At 43.0% G+C, this 23857-nt stretch overlaps 1 protein-coding gene across 15 annotated transcripts in view; it reads right to left on the bottom strand.

Moving 5' to 3' along the window:
* UNC80 (unc-80 homolog, NALCN channel complex subunit) overlaps positions 1–23857 on the bottom strand; it is a 120662-nt gene that overhangs the window by 31761 nt on the left and 65044 nt on the right. For 13 of the 15 annotated variants that reach the window (XM_027677983.1, XM_027677982.1, XM_027677970.1 and 10 more), the window contains 20 exons: positions 22947–23054; positions 22105–22243; positions 18928–19109; positions 18417–18548; positions 17762–17948; positions 16643–16774; positions 15991–16134; positions 14566–14666; positions 12947–13033; positions 11978–12161; positions 11259–11353; positions 10266–10355; positions 9768–9869; positions 7974–8154; positions 6794–7062; positions 5551–5685; positions 4713–4851; positions 3012–3108; positions 2166–2336; positions 1865–1957 (listed from right to left, as the gene is read on the bottom strand). In XM_027677983.1, the coding sequence (XP_027533784.1) occupies positions 1865–1957; positions 2166–2336; positions 3012–3108; positions 4713–4851; positions 5551–5685; positions 6794–7062; positions 7974–8154; positions 9768–9869; positions 10266–10355; positions 11259–11353; positions 11978–12161; positions 12947–13033; positions 14566–14666; positions 15991–16134; positions 16643–16774; positions 17762–17948; positions 18417–18548; positions 18928–19109; positions 22105–22243; positions 22947–23054 (2768 nt within the window). The remainder of the gene's footprint in view (positions 1–1864; positions 1958–2165; positions 2337–3011; positions 3109–4712; positions 4852–5550; positions 5686–6793; positions 7063–7973; positions 8155–9767; positions 9870–10265; positions 10356–11258; positions 11354–11977; positions 12162–12946; positions 13034–14565; positions 14667–15990; positions 16135–16642; positions 16775–17761; positions 17949–18416; positions 18549–18927; positions 19110–22104; positions 22244–22946; positions 23055–23857) is intronic. The other 2 variants (XM_027677971.1, XM_027677977.1) reach the window with 1 other exon arrangement.

The raw sequence follows: 23857 nt of genomic DNA, 5'->3' as shown, positions 1-23857 counted from the left end.
CCACAGGCAGGATGGTATCTTGTGTCACTGGAACCATGGCTACACATAATTACCACATTGAACAGCCTTTACCTCCCAACTGGCTGCAAACAACATATTCCTACAGTTATCCACCTTGTTATGAAAGGACAAATTTAAGCTTATAAACCATAGCCCTCTTTCAAGTAATTTCTCTTACTGATTTTCCCCCCAGTGCTGAGTCTGTTCCATGAATCCAGAGCTCACCAAGTGGAAAAAACACCTCAGTGTGTTTTCCTGTTTTATTGTCATTTTCTCTTTACACTTCTTGTTGAGAAAGCATTAATAAACCTTGCACCACTTGGCTAACATGTCCAAGGCTGTAACAGTGATCATTCATGAGACTCCTGCTGTTGCCAGCAGATGTCCGTTGCAATGATAATACAATAGAAGAAATATGGGCAGGAAATCTGGAGCAGTGCAAAAATATTTTGGATCAGAGATTGAACATTTGATAATCAGAAAGATCTGGAAATGTAAATCAAGATGCCTGAGTCACAGAGCATTGGGAATCTCTGCATTGCCTGTCAGCAGATACATATTAACTGCTCTCCAAAATGAGCAGACAGATAATAAAGCACTACTTTCCATTACACCTTATCTTCCTTAGACTGGGCAATCTTGCAATGGAAGTAAATGGCATATACCCACTTCAGACTTGAGCATGGAGGAGTTTATCTGCTTCTCAGATCAGGGGTTGAAAGTCAAAGCTGTATTTCATCCATGCCTGAACTGATCTTAAAGAATAACAGGCTGATTCCAGGAGTTATCAACCAAGATGTGTACACTATACATCCATAAACTGACATAGTAGCACTTTGATGATCCATGCAGAGAGTGATTTCTATCTCCCTTGAATACCAAAAAAAAAAACAAACCAAAAAAAAACCCCAAAAACCAGGTAATAACTTGGAAAGCCCTGGGGAACAATTTTCCAAGTCAGTGCAAACATTCAGATTTTAAGCCCAGTAAGGCACAGTCTGGCCAGGAGAAGGCAGAGCTGCCTAGAAAAGTAATCAGTACTGCAACAAAAAACCTTCATAATCCCAAATGCTTGTGGGTGGATTTTGTAACAAGATTTCTTAAACCCTTTCTCTATGACTAAATTGTCAGAAGCCTTGTCTGATTTGCAGCAGCCTAACTAGAATGGCCAATATGGCCAAGGAGCACTATTATAGTTTGCTGGTGCCATGTCCTTCTTCCATGTGAAGATTCTTTAGTGTTTTGTTGGGTTTAAGAAGGACAAAAACATTCCCATTCTTCCACTTCTCTCAAATTCTCCATCACCTCCTCCTTTGCTATCTGCAACTGCAAAAAAACCACAGACCAATGTGGAGGTAAAGTTCATAGAAGAAGAGCATAGGAAATGGAAAAGGAAATGGAAAAGCGAAGAAAAGAAACCTAGAGGAGGTGCCAGTCTGCAAGTATCAACTGACATGCAGTTTGTGCTTGTACTGCTGTTCAACCCCTCAAAACAGGGCCAGAAGGATCTGACCCTTCTGCTGTCCAAGTGTGCTCTGCCCAGGGGTCACTTTGACAGTGGACTCAGCAGGAAGCACAAGAAGAGAAACAAATAGGAAGTAATTTAAGATAGACGTTATCCATTTTGATATCCTGGTCTTCTACTTAGATATGTGATTTTTAAGCAGAAATTCTAGTTTTGAGTATTTTGGTTGCCATCAGAAATGCAGTCTTGGGCTATGTGCTCTTTTTATCTGACTGTTCTCTCACAGTATGTAGAGCACTTCCTCAGCTCTCTGAGGCCAAGCACTCTAAGCAATGCTGCCTTACTCAAAAAGAATTCAAAACCTGTTAAGAAAAATGAAAGAAAAGGCCCCTGACTTACCTGGTGTTCACACCTGCTGTCATGGTGTGGTTTGCTGTTGTGGTCCCTTTATGGCCCTGGTCACATCGACTCATCTGTGGAGCTGTCATAGGCCTAGCAAAGAGGTGAATAGCCCATTACACACTAAATCTAACAAGCACAATGAAATCCTCCTTGTGATCTGGTGAAATATGGCACTAACTTTACCATGTTTCAAACTCAACCGTTATTCAAGCTGAGATGCACGTTGTGGCCTCCTGTGCATTCCCTCTCCTGCACAGATAACCAAATGCAGCTCAGACCTTTGACCCACGTGGGTTACCTGGTGAGAACTTCTACACTGTACAGGAGGGCCTGCAAAGAGGTGGCAAGGGCACCCATAGAAGCAATCTCCTCACGAGCTGCTGTTCCAGTCTCCACTTCAGAGGTTTGTCGCTTCAGTTTCTGTAAGTAACAGGGAACAAGCGCTTCCAAGACCATCAGCATCTGGAGGCTGGAAAAATAACCATCTGTTTTACTTTGTCAGTCCTGAAACTCACTTTAGGTAGAGGCTTAAGTTCCTATCTGAAGACCCCTGGATCTCTCACTGGGCTTGTGATTTCATTGCTTCTCACTAGAAGTCCAGAGCCAAAGAAACTATTGGATGAGGGATTTCAGGGGGAAAATTAGCTGATGCAAGAAACCATAATAATAATGAAAACAGCCTGAACTTCCGGGTATCTTCCAAATATGTCATCCATTTGCTAACAACCATCTTCTCTCTCACAGACCCTTTTATTCTTGTTTCCCTCTTGCAAACTAATCTTTGTACTTTAGCAAGTTTACCTCCCCACTCTCTTATCTTTCTGTTCTTTCCAGCTGCCTGTTTCTCCCCATCCAGTTCCCTCTCCATTGCTTCTCTGATGACAGAAACCTGCAGGAAATGGTGTGATCTCCACTGGGAAATACAGTGTTGCTGCTCCAGCTGCCATCCTGCTTAGTGCTGCAGCCGGCGGCTGGCAGGATTTGGAGCTGGTGTTCTAGCTGGGGCTTGGCCTCATAGGGAAGCCCCGTGTTTGGAATGCATTTCTGTACCCTCTGCCTCCATTTTCCAGCCTTGCTTTCACATACCCTGTGCAGCTTTTGTGTCTTTTCTGAGTCTGCACAAACCAATATAACAGATTAGCACCTTCTGAATGACTCAGGAGCATAGGCCACCACTGTCACACACAGCTTGATGGCTTCACTGATGGAAAAGGTCAGGTCTTCATTTCCATAGCAGAAGTCTGAGGGAGTAAAGTAATATGAGAAGACTATCACACAATCATACTGAATATGAAAGGAGCTAGCACGCTCTTTCCTTTTTCCTCTCTCCACTTGCTTGCTTCTCATGTTAAAAATGCCCAACGGGCACTGGCTTTTCATAAAATTCTGTCTATATAAAGGAAACATGTGCTGCACTCCCACTTGCACCCTGCTGTCCAAGGACTCTGTAGGTGAGAAACAGCTCTCAGTAGGTCACTCATGGCTGAGCACAAGGCCTACAGCTGCTGGAGTCCTGTTTCAAACACCACCCACCACAAGCAAAGTCTTAAGCTCATACATGACAAAGGCACATGTCAAATTAATTATAATTTTTATGCTCCTCCTGATTTTTCTTACATGTTTCCACCAGACAAAAAATGATGGTGATACACCACTGATGGCAGAAGATAGTTTTACTTCTCAACTTTATTACACAGGTGCCAGCACAAAAGTAAGTTTGTTGTGCTAGTGATTTCAGAGAAAGTCTTCAAAAGTATTTAAGTCCCATTCTACAAATATAACTTTGGGGATAATTAGTTCCAGGCACCATGAAACTAAAGTATCCAAAGAATAATATCTGTAATACAACTATAGTCCCGTTTTCAGAAATTACTTTGGTATGCAGGAGCCCAAGTAAAAGTTAAGGTCCCAAAACATGTAAACCACTTTGAACAATGGAATTTGGATGTCAGATATTTTAGAAAATTCTGATCTTCATATGGAAGATACCAGATACACAACATACTCATCTACAGCCTCATCATCAACACACACTTGAGAATTTTCAGAGATGTCTTGGAATAGCCCTCCACAGAAACCCCAAAGATTTTATAAAAACCTTTGCTACATTCAACAAAGAGGGAGAAGTATCTCCTGTTTCTGTACTATTTTATATTATAACTTGTGATATAATTGTGCAGCATCATAAAATCCCAGTATGTAACAAAGCTTTAACTCTAAGGCTAGGCAGGCTTCACAGTGCAACAAGATAAATATTACTTAAGGGAAGTGCAAATGTGGAAAGTAAGCTGAAGATCCTAATAAAACCCAGCAAAAATTACTTCCCTGCAAATTACAAAGTAGCCAAATTATTAAATGCTGTGCATGGATAACTTGTCCTGGATACATCATACAGCCATATATATTCTGCTTTGTGATAACATCCCCCCAGGAGCTCAGCACTGCTGGACATCTAATGGCATCCATCATCATCTACTAGTCATACTCTGCCCACGGGAGAGGATGCTTTTGTTTCCTGTCCCCATGGAGCAGAGCAGAGGATGATCTTGTCAGCATGATACAGTTTATTAGGCATCTTTATTCTTCACCCACACATGATAAAATTCAGAATGCCAGGGGCTAGTCTCAGACCAGCAGGCTTAATGCAGAAAAAGTAGCTTTGGAAGGAAGTAAGTTAATAATTCTCCTCCTGCAGAAAATATCAAAAAGATGGTGGTGATAAAGCCAACCTTGAAAGCCTCATGAGGCATAAGAAACAAATATGACAGCATTGTGGGAGAAGAGAAATATATGCTGAATCAATAAACAACAAACCAAAATTGAAGAAAGGGTGCTCTGCTGTTACCTAATGACTTGAGAGGCTTTTCTGCTTTCACCAGCTCTAAGATGTCCAAAATGTCTGGAGTATCTCCCTCCAAGGACTGCAGCAGGTCAAACAGGCACTGAGCTGACACTCCTTTGCTGGTTCCGTTATTTGTGGCATCCTGTTCCAACAACAAACATTCATGGCTGGTTTTCTGAGGGCCTGTGTGCATCCCAGGAATCTTCATCTGGAGGTGTGGGCAACCTTTGTTTTTGACAAAGGGCCCACATCCAGTTCAAGAGCTCACTACTCTCAAATAATAAGGCTTGCCTGACTCAACAGACTGATGCTACAGCAGGAGCATGATCTGAAAACTGCACACAGATCCTTGCTGCCCCGTGAAGGACAGATATGTGTGCTTGCTGTGTATGTACAGTTAGATTTGGCAGCCCCACTTCAAATTAAGATGCCATTACCTTGCCTTAACTCACTAAAATGTTAAGAAGTTATAAGGGAATATTTCAAAACAGGGCTAGTCCAGTCTTAGAGTTCACGTGTACTAAAACCTGGCATTAAGCTTTTAATTCCTGTTGCTGGATGCTAGGAATGGATTTGCATTTGAAGAGCTACAAATCATTATTGTCCTTTTATAACGTATTTATACACAGAAATTTGAAATGAGAGTGCATTTACTAGCCTGGCTATCAGTGGTCCATTATCTCAGCACCCTGCTCCATCAGCTGATACACAGAAGTGTGCAGAAATAAGCTCAAGAACTGGTTCTGTTCAGCACTCAGTGTTTTCTGTTTGTGACCTCTGACAGGGGCTGGCTGCATGCACAGCTTCCCCACTCTGAGAGGAGGGAATCGCTCTTACTCACAGGGAACTCCAGGAGAGGGGCCACGCTGGCAAACAGCTGCAGGATAAAGGGCTTGCGGTGCAGGACATAGAACTGGCGACACGCGAACTCGATCGCTTGGCGCAGCTGGGGGTTGCTTTCATAGTCAGAGTACACCTGGGCAGATGGAGAAGGACATGGAGGCACTACTACAGGGGAAGAACTCTTCATCTCCTGAGCCCAGATTGAATCAACTACAGCCTAGTCATTCCCGACATGTTTGCCTAACAGGCTTTTAAAGATGGAGACAGGGCTACCCTCCCTGGCCAGTCTCCCTCGCTTGAACCTTCTTTGTCACACCTTTAGTCCATTATTTTTTGTCCTAAGCATCACAGGCAGATTCCTTCCCTCTCTTTCCTAGAAGCACTTTACTTCTCAGAAGCCAGTTAGTGCTTTCTTCCTCAATCTTCATATTTTTTAGTTAATCAAATCTTCCAGTCCTTCCTGCCAACACATGTTTTCTAGATGAACATCCCTGTTCTTCTGCAGTCTCTTCAGTTAACTGATGTTTTTCGTGCAGTGCCCACTGGACAGAGACAATACTTCCAGTCAGAAGTGCTGCTGATTGGAGCAGCAGAATTATTCCACGTTTCTTTCACAAGATACAAATCTGTATAGGCACCTCAGAATGGCATTTGAGGTATTTTTCTCTTTTATCCTTCAGTAGAAGGATACTGTTGGTTCATGTTTAGCTTCAGATCTATAAAAACTCCAACATACTGTCCTGCAGTGGCAGTACAGAGTAAGGGAAATGGACATTCATTTACTTAACACAAACAAGAAAATAAAATGTAGTCATTTACTCAAGAAGAAAAGGGAAAGCTAATTTGGGCCATCCCACCCTGATCTGCTGCCTTCCTGGGGCCTGCAAAATCTGTGCTCTCATCAGGACTCAGCAGACTAAAATTTCCCCATTAAGTGTCAGTTCCATCGTAGAATCACAGTATGGTTTGGGTTGGAAGTGACCTTAAAGATCACATACTTCCACCCCATTGCCATGGGCAGGGACACCCTTCACTAGCCCAGGTTGTTCCAAGTCCTGTGTAACCTGGCCTTGAGTTCTTCCAGGGATGAGTCATCCACAGCTTCCCTGGGCAGCCTGTTCCAGTGCCTCACCACCCTCGCAGGGAAGCTTCCTAATTTCTAACCTAACCCTACTCTCTGTCAGTGTAACACAGGGCTTGCTCAGCAGCATTCCCTTGTATTGTTCCTGGGAGTGGCTCACCTGCAGCATGCTGGGCAGCACCCACTGGTACCCACTGAGGGAGAAGAGGTGGTTGAAGTGCACGGCTGTGTTGATGACGGTGGCAGCGTACTGCCTCAGCAAGGCACTGTCCTCGGGGTGCAGGATCAGGGCACCGTTGAAGACGTTCAGGAACAGCATGATCTCATCACCCCAGGGGAACTCGCTGGGCATGCCAAGGAACATCTCCTCCAGCAGCTTAATCCACAAGCTTTTCTGAAGAGTGTCCAGACCAAAGAGCTCTTTCCCAGCTGCGGGGGAAAAGAGGGAACAGCAATCAACTCTGTCCACCACAGCCAGCCTTGTCACATTCCCAGAGGCCAAAGGCCTCTGCAAAGAACCATCCCACAACACTGACCTGTTCTGCCGTTTTAAAATGATCTCACCCATCCTGTGCCCTTGTAAGTGCCCACAGGGCTTGAATAAACCTTGACTGAAAGCACCAACATGAAGACAGAGAATAATGAATCTCAAACTGTTAAATCTGCTCCCTGCTGGTCGGAAATTCTCCTCTTAGAAAGTGGAAGATGTGAGCTTGTATGTGCATCATCTGCCTCACACAACCTGAACAGCCATCTGGATTTATGCTCGATTTTTATCCTCCAGGTGTCCCACACATGACAGGACATCTATGCAGAGTTACAATAATGCTTCTGAAATCAAGTGCCTTTAGGGCCTGTTACAGAACTTGCCAATGCTTAATATCCTGCAACAGAGGCCTGTTTAATCCTGAAGTCCTTAAGAGTAAAGTTTCTAAAAAGTGAGCAGTTTCTACATCCCTGCTGCAGAATTTGTCCAGTCTTCATTGGAAGCCCATTGTTTCCTCAAAGTAGATGGCAAAGGGCTCCAAGAAATGCTTTTTAGGAGCAGTTATGATACTGGACTTAGTAGTGCAGCTGTAGCATCATGCATAATTTTAATACTTAATTAAATTATTCTCATCTGTCTCTAAAAAAAGTAGTTTTGTCTGGAGACCTCTAACAGTGAAACCCTTCCTGCTGCTGTGCTTACAAACCAACGGCTCTGTATCATCCTCCCCAGGAAGAGATTTATCAGCTTTCAGTTCTTCTGCAATGCTGCAAAGCCTGTGGGCAAATGAAGCACCTCACTGAAACCTTCTCGGCCTCGTACAACCCCAGAGAAAGCCCCCAAAGGGCCGTACCTTGGGGATCACTGAACAGGGAGAACTCGGCATCAATGGCACTTCGGGGAAATGAAGGCAGGCGGAGGAGGTCCTCCTGGAGCATGGACACATGGGACTGCTTGTGGGCAGTAGGGATTTTCTGCGTCAGGGATATCAGGAACAAGACTCGCCCCACCTCTTCCAGCTTGCGGGTGAACACCTGATGGAGAAAAAGAGACAAGGATCTGAATCAGTCTGATCAAAAAGCTCTTTACAATGTATATGTACCCTAGGTTCACTTCCTCTTATGGGAGGGATGCTGCACTCGTGGCCCAGAGGATCCTGCTGAAATTCACAGGGCTAGTGCTGCACCCTTTGGGTAGAATTTATGTGACCCCTCTTCTCCAGCCCAGCTCTGCAAAGATGGATCATGTTTGTAAAAAAGTTTCTAACAACATTTTCTATCTCAGCCTTCTGGAGGACCGAGTGGCTGCCAAACACTTTGCCATTGTGCCATGTGATGTTCTGTAGATTAATGTAAGCTTAGGCAGTGTGAGCCCCAATGTGGCCAGAAGCAAACCACTCCAAACTGAAAGCCCTATGGTTGCAGTTGCTTTCTGCAAGGTCTTAAACTATAGTCAAAAAGAGGTTGGAATTGTTATCTATCTTCTGGGATGAGGATGGCTCACATCTGGCTGCAGAAAGTGTATGTATAGTTGCAAAAGCAAAGCAGTCAACAAAACAAAGCAGACCAGAGTCTGTGTTGCCGCAAAGGAGCAAAGTCCTCCTTGATTTGAGATGATCACTTCTGGTTTACACCTGCTGGGAAACTGAGTTCCATTCCACCAGCCTCCTTTGAACTTGTGACTGGTAGGACCAGCCTATTTTGATACCAAAAGTAACCATGAGGCAGCGTGATGCTTTGTACAAGAAGCAACTGTCTTTAGAAGCAGTTTTGAGGCAGTTCTTAGCTACTGGGAAGAAGCCAAAACATGGAAGCATGTGGCTTAACGTGTGACAAAGCCCAGCTTCACACGTCCTGCCTTGCTCTGACCTTGCTCTGAAGTGCACTCAGCTCAGAATTGGGTACTCAATCAATCAACAATAAAGAAAGTACTTTTCCATGGACTGCTGCTCTGTGGGCAGTGGCTACAGAGCTGCTTTCTTTGCTGAAGCTGGATGTTTTCCAGCAACATCTTGCATGATTACAGAGAGGCTGGTAGATGGCTGATGTAAGTTTTACCTTACAAATATTTTGACCTCCAAGTACTCTAAACAGAAAAATGTGGAAAGCAAAATAATACCCTGACAAAACTGGACAGGCCATTTAAATCTTTTTGGATCATGTAGGATGTATCAAACTTATTCATTTCTGGGACATAGAACCATAGTGAGAGTAATTTCTGATTTTTACAGACTTTCTACTGGCAGATGCAGCACATGAAATATTTCCCTATTCCGTGCCATACACATATGAGACAGCATTAACTATGTTTTCCATTATTTTAGCTGGTAGTAGCTCTTAAGCAGCTTTATAGCTGCTTTTTATAACCACTCCTGATGATATTTTCTTATGCTCACATTGCTAGGGACATAACTACAGTAGCTGTTTTTTCAGTAGAATAATACAACTGTTAAACCCAAATGCATTCTGTATAACCATATTCCCCAATCCCCTTTTTTATTTCCTGCTTATTACCATCCTCTGCAGATACAGCTAGAGCAAAGTTCTCGATCTACATGCAGCACGAGTGAAGGCCTTTAAAGGGAAAAGAAAGGTTTATTTACAGGGTTTGTTTCTGGGCAAAGGTGTTTGATGGCACAGTAAGATACCTGTTTCTGAATGAGTTCTTGACCCTTTTCTGGATGCATCTGCACCAGGTTGAGCTGGGGAGAAACGGACCTACGGAAAGGATAAATGTCACGGACGTAGGTCTGCCGGGAAAGGAAAAAAGTGTATTTTAAACAAAGGTAATCATAACAGCATCAATCAACAGAACAGAACAGAATAAAAAGCCCTTTAGCCCTTTCTGAAGGGCAGGGGCTTTCAGACAGTGTCAGGCATCGTGAAAGAGCATAAACAGAAGAGAAATTTGCTCTTTTCTATGAAAACTAGACATTAATGACTTAAAAGCAAGGGACTCCTCCTCTGCCTCTTCCCTCTTCTGTCCAATCTTTCACCTCACACACAACTGAATACCCAAGATGTGGTGCTCACAGGACAGAACTCTGTCTATTTATGGGCTGCTTGTTTTCCTTTAGATAACCCTGATGTTGAAAAAGGGACAAGATGGAAGGAACAAAGTCACCTGGACCTGATCTTTGCCTTACCTTGTTGTAATGAATGAGATTCCAACGCTTATCCATTAAAAAATAATGAGAAGACTGAGTTTCAGGTATGTTAAAAAACTCCAAACACTCCTGAAAAAAGAAGAAATGAAAACATCCTGTTACTTTTTAGTTGTCTTGTACAAAGACCACAACATCCAAAAGAGGAATATCCATCTAATAACATAGAAAGGCACAAACCTGCATGCCTCAGTCAGGCTCATACACTGTTCTGGTCTTCAATTTCTGGTTTTTAATCATAAAGTACCCGAATATGTTTGTGATAATCAAGGCATGCTGGTATCACAGTCCTGAAAACTGATACTTATTATTTTGATGTCTTTATATCGCCCATATGAAGACTCTATGAGCCACATGGGTATTGCAGCTTTCATTTCCCTACTGTGTATTTATCAAGCTTTAGTGATAGGTGATACGCAAAGACACTGAACTTCTGATCCTTCAAATCACTGAGATGTGATTCCCATTAAAATTTAACACAGTTGAACAAACTGAAGGCTTTTACAAATCTGTTTCCAATGTGGCTCAGTTAAAGCCATCCAGGAAGTTTTTGGTAGAAAGGGAAAGTGACCTCACTTTTCCTGGATCCCAGGATATCAGCGTGGCTACTGAACCATCATATCCACTCTGATCTTAATCATTCTGCTGTCTTTAGTGTTGATAAAACCAAACATTTAAATAATTTATGTATTTATTGAAACTATACGGCAAATACCCAACAAGCTGCAGTATCTTCAAATGTAGTTTCATTTATGGGGTTTTGGCTGTGAGCTCAGAGCATTTCTATTATCCCTTCATATGGGATCCTTTTTCTCACAACCAAGCTCCCCTACAGGCAGACAGAAATGCCTGTGAGTAGAACTTCTCTCCCCAACACTGGAACAGGACAACCAGGCAGAATGGATTGCTGGCATACAGATATGGCAGGTAAATGTACTACTAAGCAGCTTGTCCAGTTCAAAAACTCACTCCTACCTTCAGAAGAGCCTCAAACTGTGTGTCCTCGTGGACTGGTAACTGCGTTGGAATGTCACACTCATTCTGTCCGTGCACGACAAGGGTTTTTGTGCCTAAAGGAAGAAAAGGAGTTGAGTCTTCCCTGACCTCTTTAATTAACTCAATTTCAGGAGACTGCCCATGGAGGAAAAGTGATGGGTAAAATTCATTCCTGGGCAGGCAGACAGCCCATGCCAGTCCTGTCTGGAATCTATTAGGCAGTGTTAGCATAGTCTCACACTTCCACAGTTAATGAGGAATTGATCTGTTCTTAAAGGATGAGCTGGCTTTAGCAGCCACTGTCACTCTGAGGGGGGAACAAACCTAGAAGGTCAAATCTGTTTTTCAGCAAGGTATCTCTTGCTTGACTCATGATGGCCAGAGTCTGAATGGTACAGTCTTACAGTGATCGTCCTGACAGCCTTTCACAGCCCAAGTGGCACGAAGCTCTGCATTGAAAAGACTGTTCTAATTCACTTTCTGTTTGCTTCTTTTAAAGCTTTTAAAGTGGCTTTCTGAATCACAAGGAATTAGCAGTAGAATTTACTGACTGGACACTCAACTCAAGGAAAACTGACTTCCAATATGCAGCCATTTGTAACGAGCCTTTCACTGATCCAGTTCTGATGGATCTCCTTTTTGGTAGAGTGGGTCATGAACTTGGAAGTGAAGGAGATTCAAAGACTCATTTCCTATACCTGGCATCGAGGCAGTCACTAGCAGCTTCACTTCACACTGTTCCTTCTTCATAGTCTGTTTGAGGTCCTTGAAGAAGAGTCCTTCAACATAACCCACCACTTCCCAAAGGAAGGTAAGTGTGGCAGAAATGGCATCCATGCCCCACTCACACGGAGTCCGTACAAAATACATGATCAGTCCTACCTGCATGCAGTAAGAAAGAGGAATAACAGGCTGTACACGCTCTTTTAACTGTGCAGAGCATTGTATAAACACAGAATATGAATATTGTTCTGCATTTCTTCACTCAGAGGGTTAAACTTATTGAACATATCCCGAAAGTCTGTACTAAAGAACTGTTCTTCCTTTTTCTAGGGAGGGTGCGGGCTGGGGGCAAAAAGTACTCTTGCAGCACAGCCTTAAAAGACATTGTAGATGAAGAAAAGGGAGAACTCCTGCAGTAAGAGACCTCCTATGCCTTCTGCTCTGGTGTGCTGCCATGTAGATATCTCAGAAACAACAGAAGGCTCCCTGGAGTAGCATACATCTTGTCTGCTTAATCTCTTAACTGCACCAAATGCATTGTCCTCAATCTGGAAAGAAGCTGCTAGGTTTGCTCAACAGTACTCTCTAAGAGCGAAACACTTTCTGAATGAAAATTAAGTAAAATAATTAAAGGTTTCTAGAAACCTTCTGTTGGTCTACAACTCATTGTCTGTTGTTCATAAAAATCCAGGACAAATTGTTTAGGGGTTTAATCACACATTAGAGGTTTAATCACACATTACAGATTCTTTTTCCTCTCCCCAAGAAGGACTGAAAGGCTGGTGTAAGCCTGGTGACTTGCACCCACAGCCAGAAGCAGATATGAGCTATAGAGCAAAACTTAAGTGCATTTATTTCCTTGTAGATTGTGACATTAACTTTTTAGCTCACATGCAGGCAGAGGACAGATTCTGGGCTGCACAGGGGACCCACAAGCTACTCACCAAGTAGTTAAAGAGGATATGAGACGTCTGGGCAGGAAAGTCTCCAATGTTCAACAAAAGCTTCCTTAACATATACATCAGCTCATCCTAGAAGAAAAGCAAATTTTTTTTCTTTTCATCAAAAAAAGGAGAAAAGATTTCTCCCTTTTGTCCTTTCTGGCTTTGTTTCTTCCCATTTTTCCATACTCCCTTGTTAAGCTCTGTCTCTCAGGGCATGAATTAGAATTATATGCTTGTGACTGCTCCCACATATTGCAAAATAAGGCCCAGGGCACAGTACCCAGGCCAGTGTCTTTATGTTTTTCTCTTAGAGAAGCCAGTACCTCCTGCAATTTGTACTGACTGTAGCATCCTGATTCTGCACTCCTCTCCCTGTGATAATCCCTCTGATGATCTGTGGAATCCAGTTCAGCTCAATAGCTGTGACTGCTGGGTAGGAGGTGTGGGCAGAATCAAACTGCCCTTCTTTTAGAGGCTGCCAGTCTTAAATGTAGACTAATCCATTTCCTGCAGTGGTGAGGGGTTGTAGAAGGGACAGAATCTCATTGTCAGCTAGGGACAGGTAGATGGTGTCGTAAATATCTTCTATGGCCCTCGACCTCATCCACAGCAGGTTTGAGCTATGGGCACGACGGATATGCACAGGAAAACCCATGCCAATGATACATCTGGTGATAGCTTCCAAGGAAATACACCTGTTCTCTGTGTTCTGTACTGGTGGTTGTGGCAGGCCTTTAAAGAGATAGCAAAACAACAGACTGTGGTAACTCAGAGGCGTCTGAGGCTAAACAGTGCACAGCTTCCTTCTCAACGGTACTTAACAACCAACCTCTCTGCCCAGAGATACCCCATCCCTGGAAGTGTGTAAAGCCAGGTTGGATGGGGCTTGCAGCAACCTGGTGTAGTAGGTGTCCCTGCTTGTGGCAGGGGGCTTGGAACAAGTTGATCTTTAAGGTCCCTTCCAACCCAAACCATTCTTTGAAATATAAGTGACCCTCTGAACTTGAATAAAAGGTTTGTGGACTACGGCTGAGAAGTCTCAGGAATGGTGAGGATACTGAAACCTGCTTGCTCAAAGAACCAAAGGGCCTGACCTTTCTCAGGTTTAATATTCATTCTGTAGTCAGTTCTTAGGTGGTGGCTTGAAAGACGAGGGCAGTGATATTATTGACATCATACACCAAGTGTGCAGTTGAGAAGGTGGTATGGAGAGCCTTGCTGCCTTCCATCCAGTCAGAACCAGTATGCTTTTTATCCATAAAGCTTAGCCATACACTGGGAAGTGGTCTAATAAGCCAGGGAGAGACAAGGCCACCCCCATCTTTTAGGGAAAGCCGAAAAGAGTGGTGAGGGTGGAATCAATATTTAGTTAGACAAAAGGGTTTTGCTTCACTAAGCAGCTGTTCAGCACCTGGTTTAAAGCAAGTCAGATTCTTAGTGGTGATAAATCAGCTGTGTCCCATTTACATCAGTGGACAATGAATGAGGCCAAGTGATGACATGCTACTTTATAATAGCAAATGTTCTTCCTCTAGTGATGCCAACAGATTGATTCTGCTTGCAGCTGTGCTCCCCTGCTCTAAGCAATTCACGCACCCCTGGGGAGAGGAAGAACATACCTGTCGATTGCTAATCGTGAGCTTCTCAAGGAAATGGCGCAGAACTGTGGAGGGGTCTTCAATTAAGCAGTTCCACAGGACCTGCTGAGCAACAGCACTTACTGTGAGAGAGAAAGGAAACAAGGTCAGAACCATCTCCCTTGGAAAAGCCTTGAACTGGTACACTGAGATGCAAATGTCCCTAATCTTCTACCACAGTTGCCATGTTTTTGTACTGAAACACACAGGAGCCTCTTTGATGCACGAGGATTCCTGGTCACCAGTGCAGTCATCTCAATAATAATAATTTATTCGGGTCTAAAATCAGGTCTAATATTTGAACCTTCCCTAACTACTGATAGGACAGGACGCACTTCACTCCTGTAGTCAAGGAATAATAAAGAAATAACTATTTGGTTTCATAACTCCAGATGGACAAAATACAGCAATTGAAAGACAAATTCACGTACTCTTTTGTTCATGCACATAACTTAACTTTTATGGTGATTTATTAAGTGATTTTATCTGGCATTGGTGAGCAGCATTAGATAGTCATCAGGGAATTGTGTTGATGATCAATTCCCAGAAGTGCAATTAATGGCAATCCTGCGAATCTTAACAACAACAGAATTATTTGTTATTTTTTTTCAGTATGTGGCTCCCAATCACAAAATGGCACATACATTATTTAGGTGGCTGACTACATCCACCCAAAACTGAATAGAAAATTTAACAGAAAGTTAAATGCACAACTAGGTGACACGATGAGTGATGAGAAAGGAAGGAAGGGCAACAGTCCATCTGTAAACATTTGAGAGAAACAAATACAGAAAAATGCACTATTAATTTACAAATACATCACAGATCATAATCAATATATTCAAGCTGTGTATAGGTGGCTTTTCATTTATCATAGAACAAAGAAAGGCTGGTGGGAATAGACCTCTGGAGGTCTGTAGTCCAAGCCCTGCTTGGAGCAGGACTGTCATCATGGCTTTGACTAGCCAGGCTCAATAACCCCTCAGTATGGAGAATCAACAGAAGCTGTACTGTGCTCCTGGTTATGGAGTTCCTTCCCAATTTCTTACCTGAACTTCCCAAGTTGTAACCTCTAAGTTAGTGTTCCTCTAACTTTTTGTTTCCTTTGCATCACACCAAACAAGCCCAGCTTCTACAATCACTCCTCATAGAACACCTATATTAGACCTCTTACCATCCTGGTATCCTCCTCACTAAACCATTTTCAGCTTCTCAGTATTTTTCTTGAACTGGGGGCCCCAAAAGAGCAAAAAACCCTCAAAGCCAAAGGCAAATCATGGAGGGGAAAAAAAAAAGGGAAAACGTTACAAAATCACACTTCTGTTGGAAATCTATTTTCAAATAGTTTTGAAAGGAGTTCTGCCACACTTGAGCAAGAATCCCTTGAAGTTTAATCTAGGTCAGTACCAGCTACTCCATCCTCCCGGACTTCTCCATCTTCCATCAAGTGGACAATGGGGAGCACTGCTGCACAGATGCATGCTGGAAACACAGCCTGAGGTGGTTGGGGCACATGATGGTTTGGAGTGTGTTCAGTAGTGTGTTCTTCATCTGGAGCAGTAAGAAGAGTAGAAGGGGAGTTAGTGGTATTATACAGGCAGGTTATATAAACATTTATGTTAGGGGCTGTACAAACAGTTCGAAATTATAGGCTGTCTGATCACTGTGCAAGCACGACAGGTTTACTGCTATCTCCAAGAAGAAACTGAACCTCCAGCCCACTTCTTGACCAAGAATTTTCATTGTAAATATACAATTTTTCAATTTACAGTTCTTTTTTTTGTAGGCAACCAGTTCTAATGAAATCCCTTTTCATTACCATTTTTCAGCTAGAGGGTTCTCTGTGGCACTACTCTCCAAATGGAATACGAGAGGCAAGGGAAGACATTGTGACAGCAGGGGTGAATAAAGTAATGCAGGGCAGTAATTTATTATAAAGTGGCTCAAGCTTGGGAATAAATTTGGCAACAGCAAATGCCACAGCTTTATGGGTCAACAGGAAAGACTTCCAGTGAAATGAAATCCTAGAAGAGAATACTCCAAAGTGAAGTCAACCCACCTTCTGCACTGACTGCAGACCGCACTGACCAGACAGAGCCACGGCGGAAGGAATAGTTCCTGTGGGATGTACTAGAGGTGCAGGAAGGACTCACAGAGAGACGGCGGGAGGCCAGGTTGGCAACTTCTTCTACTGACAAAGAGAATAGGAAATGTCAATCCAGATCCAACTGACAGACTTTAGGAAACTTTCTGAAGAACAGCACTTACAACCAAATCATATCATTGAGAATTCAAGTCAGGTAACACTCAAGAGGCACAACTTAAAATCTATAAAGATCAGTCAGGTAATTTGTTCATGCTTTGGAAACCAGCAGAACATTGTTCTGTAAGAGTGTTCAGTGCTTTGGTGCATCACACTCTAACTGAATCAGCTCTATACTTCTTTTCATCCACTCCCTGTTAACCATCATAATTGCTTAGCTTTTTCTAAGAACTGGGATTTCTACTCACAGATTTCTTATGTATGCTTAGATCTGAACATCCCTGAACTCACCTAATGGCACATATGTTGGAATGCCTTTAATGAAGTCTGTGTGCTCTGTTAGACTGGGCCAGTGAAAATTCTCACCCAGAGACTAAGCTTTTCATGACTCATGCCATGTAACTTTGGCTGTCTGAAAGTTTGGTACTGAGGTTGATCCGGTCCTCTGGGCTTCCCCGCTAGTCACCACAAAGATCGAAAATTCCAGGGGCAATTCAGCATATCCTAAGGTACTGCCAAAGGGCGATTCCTCTCATCCTTTAATGATCTAAGAGTTAAAGTTAGGAAGGACATATTTAATTTCTAGGGTTGCATATTCTCATTCTGTTAAATCCCTCAAGACATTGGGAGCTTTGAGACGCTAAATTGGGGCAAGTTCCACCAAAAGCGGGGGGAGATGGGGTAAGTGGCTTCATCACACAGTGAGCACTCAAGACGTCCGAGGTTCTGTTTTTCTTGCACTGATTTTTAAACACAATTTTTCTCAATGATTTGGACTCTTCCAACACGTGGATGCAGTTGTGACCTTTCCAATACTAACAATCAACGTTTCTGAACACCACCCCCTAAGCAGTGCTGTGTTGGTGAGAAGTGCTCTCAGGTTCCTGGAAGCCAGTTCCTGGCCCCAGAGCACACCTTCTTCTTCCTGCTCTGAGCTGGGTGTGCAGGATGGCTCATAGCAGGCCTCCTGAGTGATGGGGATGGCAGTGATGAGACTGGCTTCCCGGCCCAGGCGTTTCTTCTCTTCCTCCTGCTGCAGGTTCTTCAGGATGTGCTCCGCTCGCTGATGGGAACGCGACACAGCTCGGGCTGAAAATGACTTCTGTTGGGAAGAAAAGAGAAGAAACACAGCCTGAAGCTGTTAGTTAAGATGCACACACCCTGATTTTCTGACAGAGACCTCTGACATTTAGCAATTCAGTTTCTAAATACAAATTTGACCAGTGCCAGCTGAGCAGATTCAGCAGGAGACTCTTCTTGAAGATATGTCTACAATGGTCTGTCAGAGAGTTCTGTTGAACCAACCTTCTCTTGGAGAAAGAACAGCTGTGTGCTCCTAGATATGAGTTACTGTCTCTCACAGGGATAAGAGGTGCAGTACAGTACCTCAGTGAACAAACAGAAAAGACTTATGACCACGCAGAAAATTCTGTGTATCCTACACAGACTACGCAAGATTTTTTCCCGTATGGGAAAGACAGTCTCAGAGCTTAGTCCACATCTTTTGGCTTCACTTGCCCAATATTGCTACAGAGAAAAAACAGTGCTTACTTTTATGATGTCTGCTTACCGACTGATCTTCATTTATAGGATCTTGCACACTCCCACTGCACTGAGGGACCCAGGGAGGATCAAACATTGGCACAGATGGCATACCCAGCACAGGAGAAGGCAGAGTGAAGTTTATACTTGGAGGAGGGATCTAAATAAAAACAAGAAAGACATTTTGTTAAAGCAGACTATTACTGTCAGTACTGTTAATTAAACATGAGCACAATTACCCAAGACATTAATTAACTCTGCAAATTTTTCCCACCTCTGTATCTCACTGGACCATAACACCATGTATGATATTTCCTCCGATATTTCTCCTCACTTGAGTCCACATTATACTTTTCTTATGTTACACAGGAGTTCTACACATCACCTCCCCCATTCTACACATCACCTCCCCCACTAGTGTGACTAACATTTTTTTTCTCTAAACAGTTTCAGGCAATTTCATAGCAGTTTGTCATTACATATCTATCCCACAAGGCAAGCTGTAAATGTCACCATTGTGCTTCATGTGTCTTATCTACCTTAAAGATCTGCTGTGCCCCCTCTTCCATCCTTGGCCACACTTGATATCTAAACCTCCAGAGCGTGTGAAATTTGAGAATGGCATTCAGTCTTTGCACTGTTTCTGGGTGATGAAATTCGGACATCAGCATGTCAGAAACGGCCTCTGGCACTTTCACAGCACACAGCAGGAACATGGCAGCTGCAGGGACAGAATATCTGATCATCTGGTTTTCTTAATAACGTGTTTATTTGGCAAGGAGAAATCGCAGCTCTGCAAATCCCCACCAAAAGAAACCCAATCTTGGCTCCAGAAATGAGATCACCAGTCTAGCAGGCCTAGAGAAAACTGTGCTGCTTCATGAAACCAAGCACGTGTGATTCCACCTTTTGGAGCCACAAAGCATGACACATGAAGCTTGTAAATTCTTCTGGAAAACCCGTTTTTAAAATAAAATATCCCTTTGATCTTCTCACTAAAAATTTCAGTCATGACTGGTTTAAAATAAGAAGCATCTCTTGAAGCAACAGGAGTTACTTACTAATTGAGTTCGGCTTTCAGAGATTCCAAGTGATTTCTGTATTGATTAATAAAGGCTGGTTTAACAGAAGTTCTGCCTTCCCCTTGGAGCAGGAGCCGGTGCCCCAGTAGAGGTCACCTGGCTATGTTCATGGATAAAACCAAAATAAAGGTTCTTGGTTAAATGGGCTCTTGTAATGATCACAATCTGCCCCCAAAAGAAAACAGTTACCAGGAATTGCAAGACCAAGGACCAGCTCACAATGGAAAACAGCACAACAGAAGCTGAGCTGGCCCATAGTTGTTTCAATGGATCATATTTGAATATAAAGAGATGTTAAACTGGTGGTGGCCTTCCAGTTTCACCAGCTCAGAGAACTTTCTGCTCTCTGGTCTTTTCAATGTAACGATGTCAAGTCTTAGGACTGATGTAAAAGTGTGAGTTGATGCTGAAGCAACCAAGAAACAGAGCTTTGGGAGAGGTCAGTAGATGGTGCTGTGGTACATTAACACAGGAGTTCTTTTTATCTTGCTGCTAGATACTAACATTTGCGGGCTTTCAGGGTTTGACCTTGATGAATGTAATTTATGCTTGGGCTGAAATAACTCACTACTGAAAAAAGGTACTACAGAGCCTCAAATTGATTTTAATCCTCCATTCAGGAACAGGAGAAAGAGTTAAGATGTATGTCAGAGGCTGTTTTGGAAGAGCAGCAAAGTTTCATCCCATTCCCTGTAAGCCATGCAAATTTTTTATTTGAATCATAGAATCATTAAGGTTGAAAAGGACCTCTTCATTTTTCTCCTTTTTCTTCCTGTCTGCACATTTGACCTGGGAAAGGCAAAGGGGAAAGCACAGGGGAGAACTGTAGGCTGAAGAAGTGCACTGGTGGAACAGATGGAAAATGAGAGAAGCCTGGAGAACATGAGATGTGCAGTCAAAAAATGGACTTCAGGGCAGAATTCATTGTCAGCTGTGGAAAATGAGGGACTGTAAACTGGATTGAAACGTGATGAAAAGGGGAGTGATGTCTGAGGAGCACTTCAAAACTCTTGCATTGTTAGCAGCTTTTGATAAAAATGCCTGTAATTTAATATTCAGTGTAAGAACACTTGGGATGGTCCCCTTAGGTGCACAAATCTGTGGAAGGAGGCAATCTTTAAGCCATTTCCTTGCATACTAGGGGAGGAGAAAGGAATTTGAAAGTTGTGGGAAATCGGCATACAAACAAATTTGATTACTTTAATTTATGCTTTAAGTAAACTGTGTATTGTGTGTGAGGGATGTTCACAGTTTCTAAGACTGCAACTCATTATTTCTGAACATCTGCCATTAGCAAACACTGATTATGAGTGTTTGGACAGGACAATAAGACTAGAAAAGACCTCCTGAGTCACATCATCTCATCCCCTTCACAAACTCCTAAACCGAAGGGCATCTGCTCTCTTTTCTGGTGGTGAGAAATCTTCTGTTTTCAAGGTGAAAGAGGTCATAAAAAGTTAATTCTCATCTTTATGCTACCATGGCTTAAATACTTCTTTCTCCCTGTCTGGTCTGCTGTAGTTATGGAGAGCAACAGTATCAATTAAATAAATATTCTCATCATACAGACTCTTCATTCCTCTTGCTGTCCTAGCAGCCTTTCACTGCACCTGCCCCATGTAAATGTCTTTCTTCAGTGACTAGAATCATGCATGAAAGTGCTGCGTTCTAGGTAACTGTACATTTTGCTTTACAACAGCATTGATACTTTGAATCTCTAATGAAATACATCTTCTGACACAATCTGACTGTGTTTATTGTTCCATAGCTGATCGTTAGGTCAGTCATCTTCTGGCCAAGGGATATACTCCGAAACTAGTTCATTTCCACAGGAGAAGATCCAAGCTCACGAGAGAAAAATTCTTATTACTACTTTGCAAAAACATAATCTTACACTTTATAGTAATAAATTTCATCCCTGGTGCAAGACCTCAAGTCTAGAGCTATGAGCTCACCAAAGGAGTTTTACTTTATAAATATACAAGGCTCCAAAAATTCCCCTGCTGAATTTTTTAGACGAGCCCTCGGTTCTTTTAACACCTTAAGAGACAGCGCATAGGAGAAAAGCTGCACATGTTTTCTCAGAGGGTACTTCTGGTGGTAAACTTTAGGAAATAAGAGTACTTGACAAAAGTTTAAAGGGTAACATTCAACCAAAATATAGCATTCCACTGAGCGTTGACTTAGCACATGCTATCACATAGAACTTGGCAAAATCCAGCCCATCTGGGCCCAAGTTACCCAAGTTACCTGCCTCAGTTTTTGCATCAGCCCTAAACTGATACTACTAATAATTTCCATCAGGTAACATGCAGAATACTTTAGTAAACTCTGGACAGACTGAATCACTGTGTTTCCTCTGTCTAGAAACCCAGCTGAACATAGATGCTGATTTTGATGCTTTCCAGAGATCCACCACAACCAGGTGCTGAGAGAGATTGCCCTCCTGGTCCTTCTGGCCACCTCTTTTGCCCAGAGCACAAAACCACATGAAGGGCTATGAAAACCAAACAGCCCTCAAGAAACCCTGGGGGCATTCAGATTCCTCCACTGCAAAGCTGCCTTGCAAGGTCCTGTGATCTGCTGCAAGCTGTGCAGCCAGGGCAGCCATCCTAAATGGTTTTGTTCTCTTACCTGCTGCTCCAGCCATGTGCTCATCCACACTGAGCAGGAGCTCCCATGCTGCTGGCTGGATGTCCCCATACATCTCTTCTGTGAGGATAGGAGCTGCCTTGATTAGCAGTGACAAAGGTGCAGGGGAGAGGCTCATTACCTGCAACAAACCGAGCCAAGCCTTAGGGCTGAACTGTGCAAACTATCCACAGGGAACAACACATGCAGTAATTTTACCCTGGTTTTGCTCTGCAGATTACCCACCAATTACCTCTAGGTTCAGCCATTTTGGATAATGCTCCATAAAAGAACACTGCTTTTGGCTACACTGAAAGAGCAGTGTTTGCAACCTAGTTCCTAGAGCCTTTTGCTTGTCCCTCACATCACCAAAACTCAAAGAGAACAAAAGGAAAGCCAAACTTTCCCAAGGTGGTGTACAAACAGTGATACAGATCCATGCAAAACCTCTTGCTTCTTCAGGGACACTGAACAAGTAAGACCAAAGGAAACTATTGCTGTAAATGGATAGGTTGTATTTAAACACAACTGTGGATTTCCTACATTTTTTAAAATATTTCCTTCTTTATTTTTTTTATCCCCAGCTTCGATGCATGTTTCCCTGTGGAAAAACAGAGATGCAGACTGTGATTTAACGAAGCTAAATTTTTAAAGGATGCTTTGACCGTGTTACCTTAAGAGGTTTAAATTTAGCATTTCTCAGATGGAGAAAACATGTAGGGCTGAACTGACTGATATTCAGGAACAGGTCTTCTCATGGGCTTGGAGATCCACATATATTTTCCCTATTGTTGCAGTTCTAACCTGACACCTAAGTTTAGGCTTACATAACTATCATATGGTACCTGCTGCCTGATGTATTTTAGCATTCCAGAGTCCTTCTTCCCTTCCAAGTTGATATCAATCACCCTCTTTTTTAGAGAAGGAGTTCTCAAGCATGACTTGTCTGAGCACTGGAAGGAAACAAAAAGAAAACAGAGTTCACATTTAGATTTCCCAAAATGTGGAAAAGGAGATCAGGTACAAGAGGAATTTCCGTACGCCAAAAGCCATCTGGTGCCAGAGCTGTAGCACAAAGCCCTCTGCTGGCAACAGACCTAGTATCAGTGAGACGACATATCCAAATTTCTTCTCTTTTTAACAATGTTTTCCCAATAAAATGTTAAGGCAGAAGCCAGTAAGTCAAATGAAGAATGTGAATGTTGTCTGTGTAATCTTCACAGGTAGCACACACATGTATTTTAGATAAGCAGGTTAGAGGCAAAAAGTCTAAACTTCCCCTGTAAGAAATTACCAACAGAAGTGTTTAGTGAGCACAACAATGATTCCTCTCATAGAATCACTGAGGCTGGAAAAGACCTCTAAATCATTGAGACCAACCGTTAACTCAGAACTGCCAATCCCCCCACTAAACCATGTCCCTCAGTGCCACATCTACATGTCTGTTCAATACCTTCAGGAATGGCAACTCCACAACTTCCCTGCGCAGCCTGTTCCACTGCTTGACAACCCTTTCATTGAAGAAATGTTTTCTAATACCCAACTTAAACATCCCCTGGTGCAACTTGAGGCCATTTCTTCTCATCCTGTCACTTGTCACCTGGGAGAAGAGGCCAACCTCCACCTCACTGCAACCTCCTTTCAGGAGATCTCCCCTGAGCCTCCTCTTCTCCAGGCTGAGCCCCCAGGCTCCCTCAGCCACTCCTCATCAGACTTGTGCTCCCAACCCTTCTCCAGCTCCATTGCCCTTCTCTGG

Source organism: Neopelma chrysocephalum, unplaced genomic scaffold, assembly GCF_003984885.1.
Source record: "Neopelma chrysocephalum unplaced genomic scaffold, ASM398488v2 Primary Assembly neopelma1_44, whole genome shotgun sequence".
Classification (NCBI taxonomy): Eukaryota; Metazoa; Chordata; class Aves; order Passeriformes; family Pipridae; genus Neopelma; species Neopelma chrysocephalum.
The sequence above is the reverse complement of the archived record's forward strand: the minus strand, read 5'-3'. Positions and strand labels throughout refer to the sequence as shown.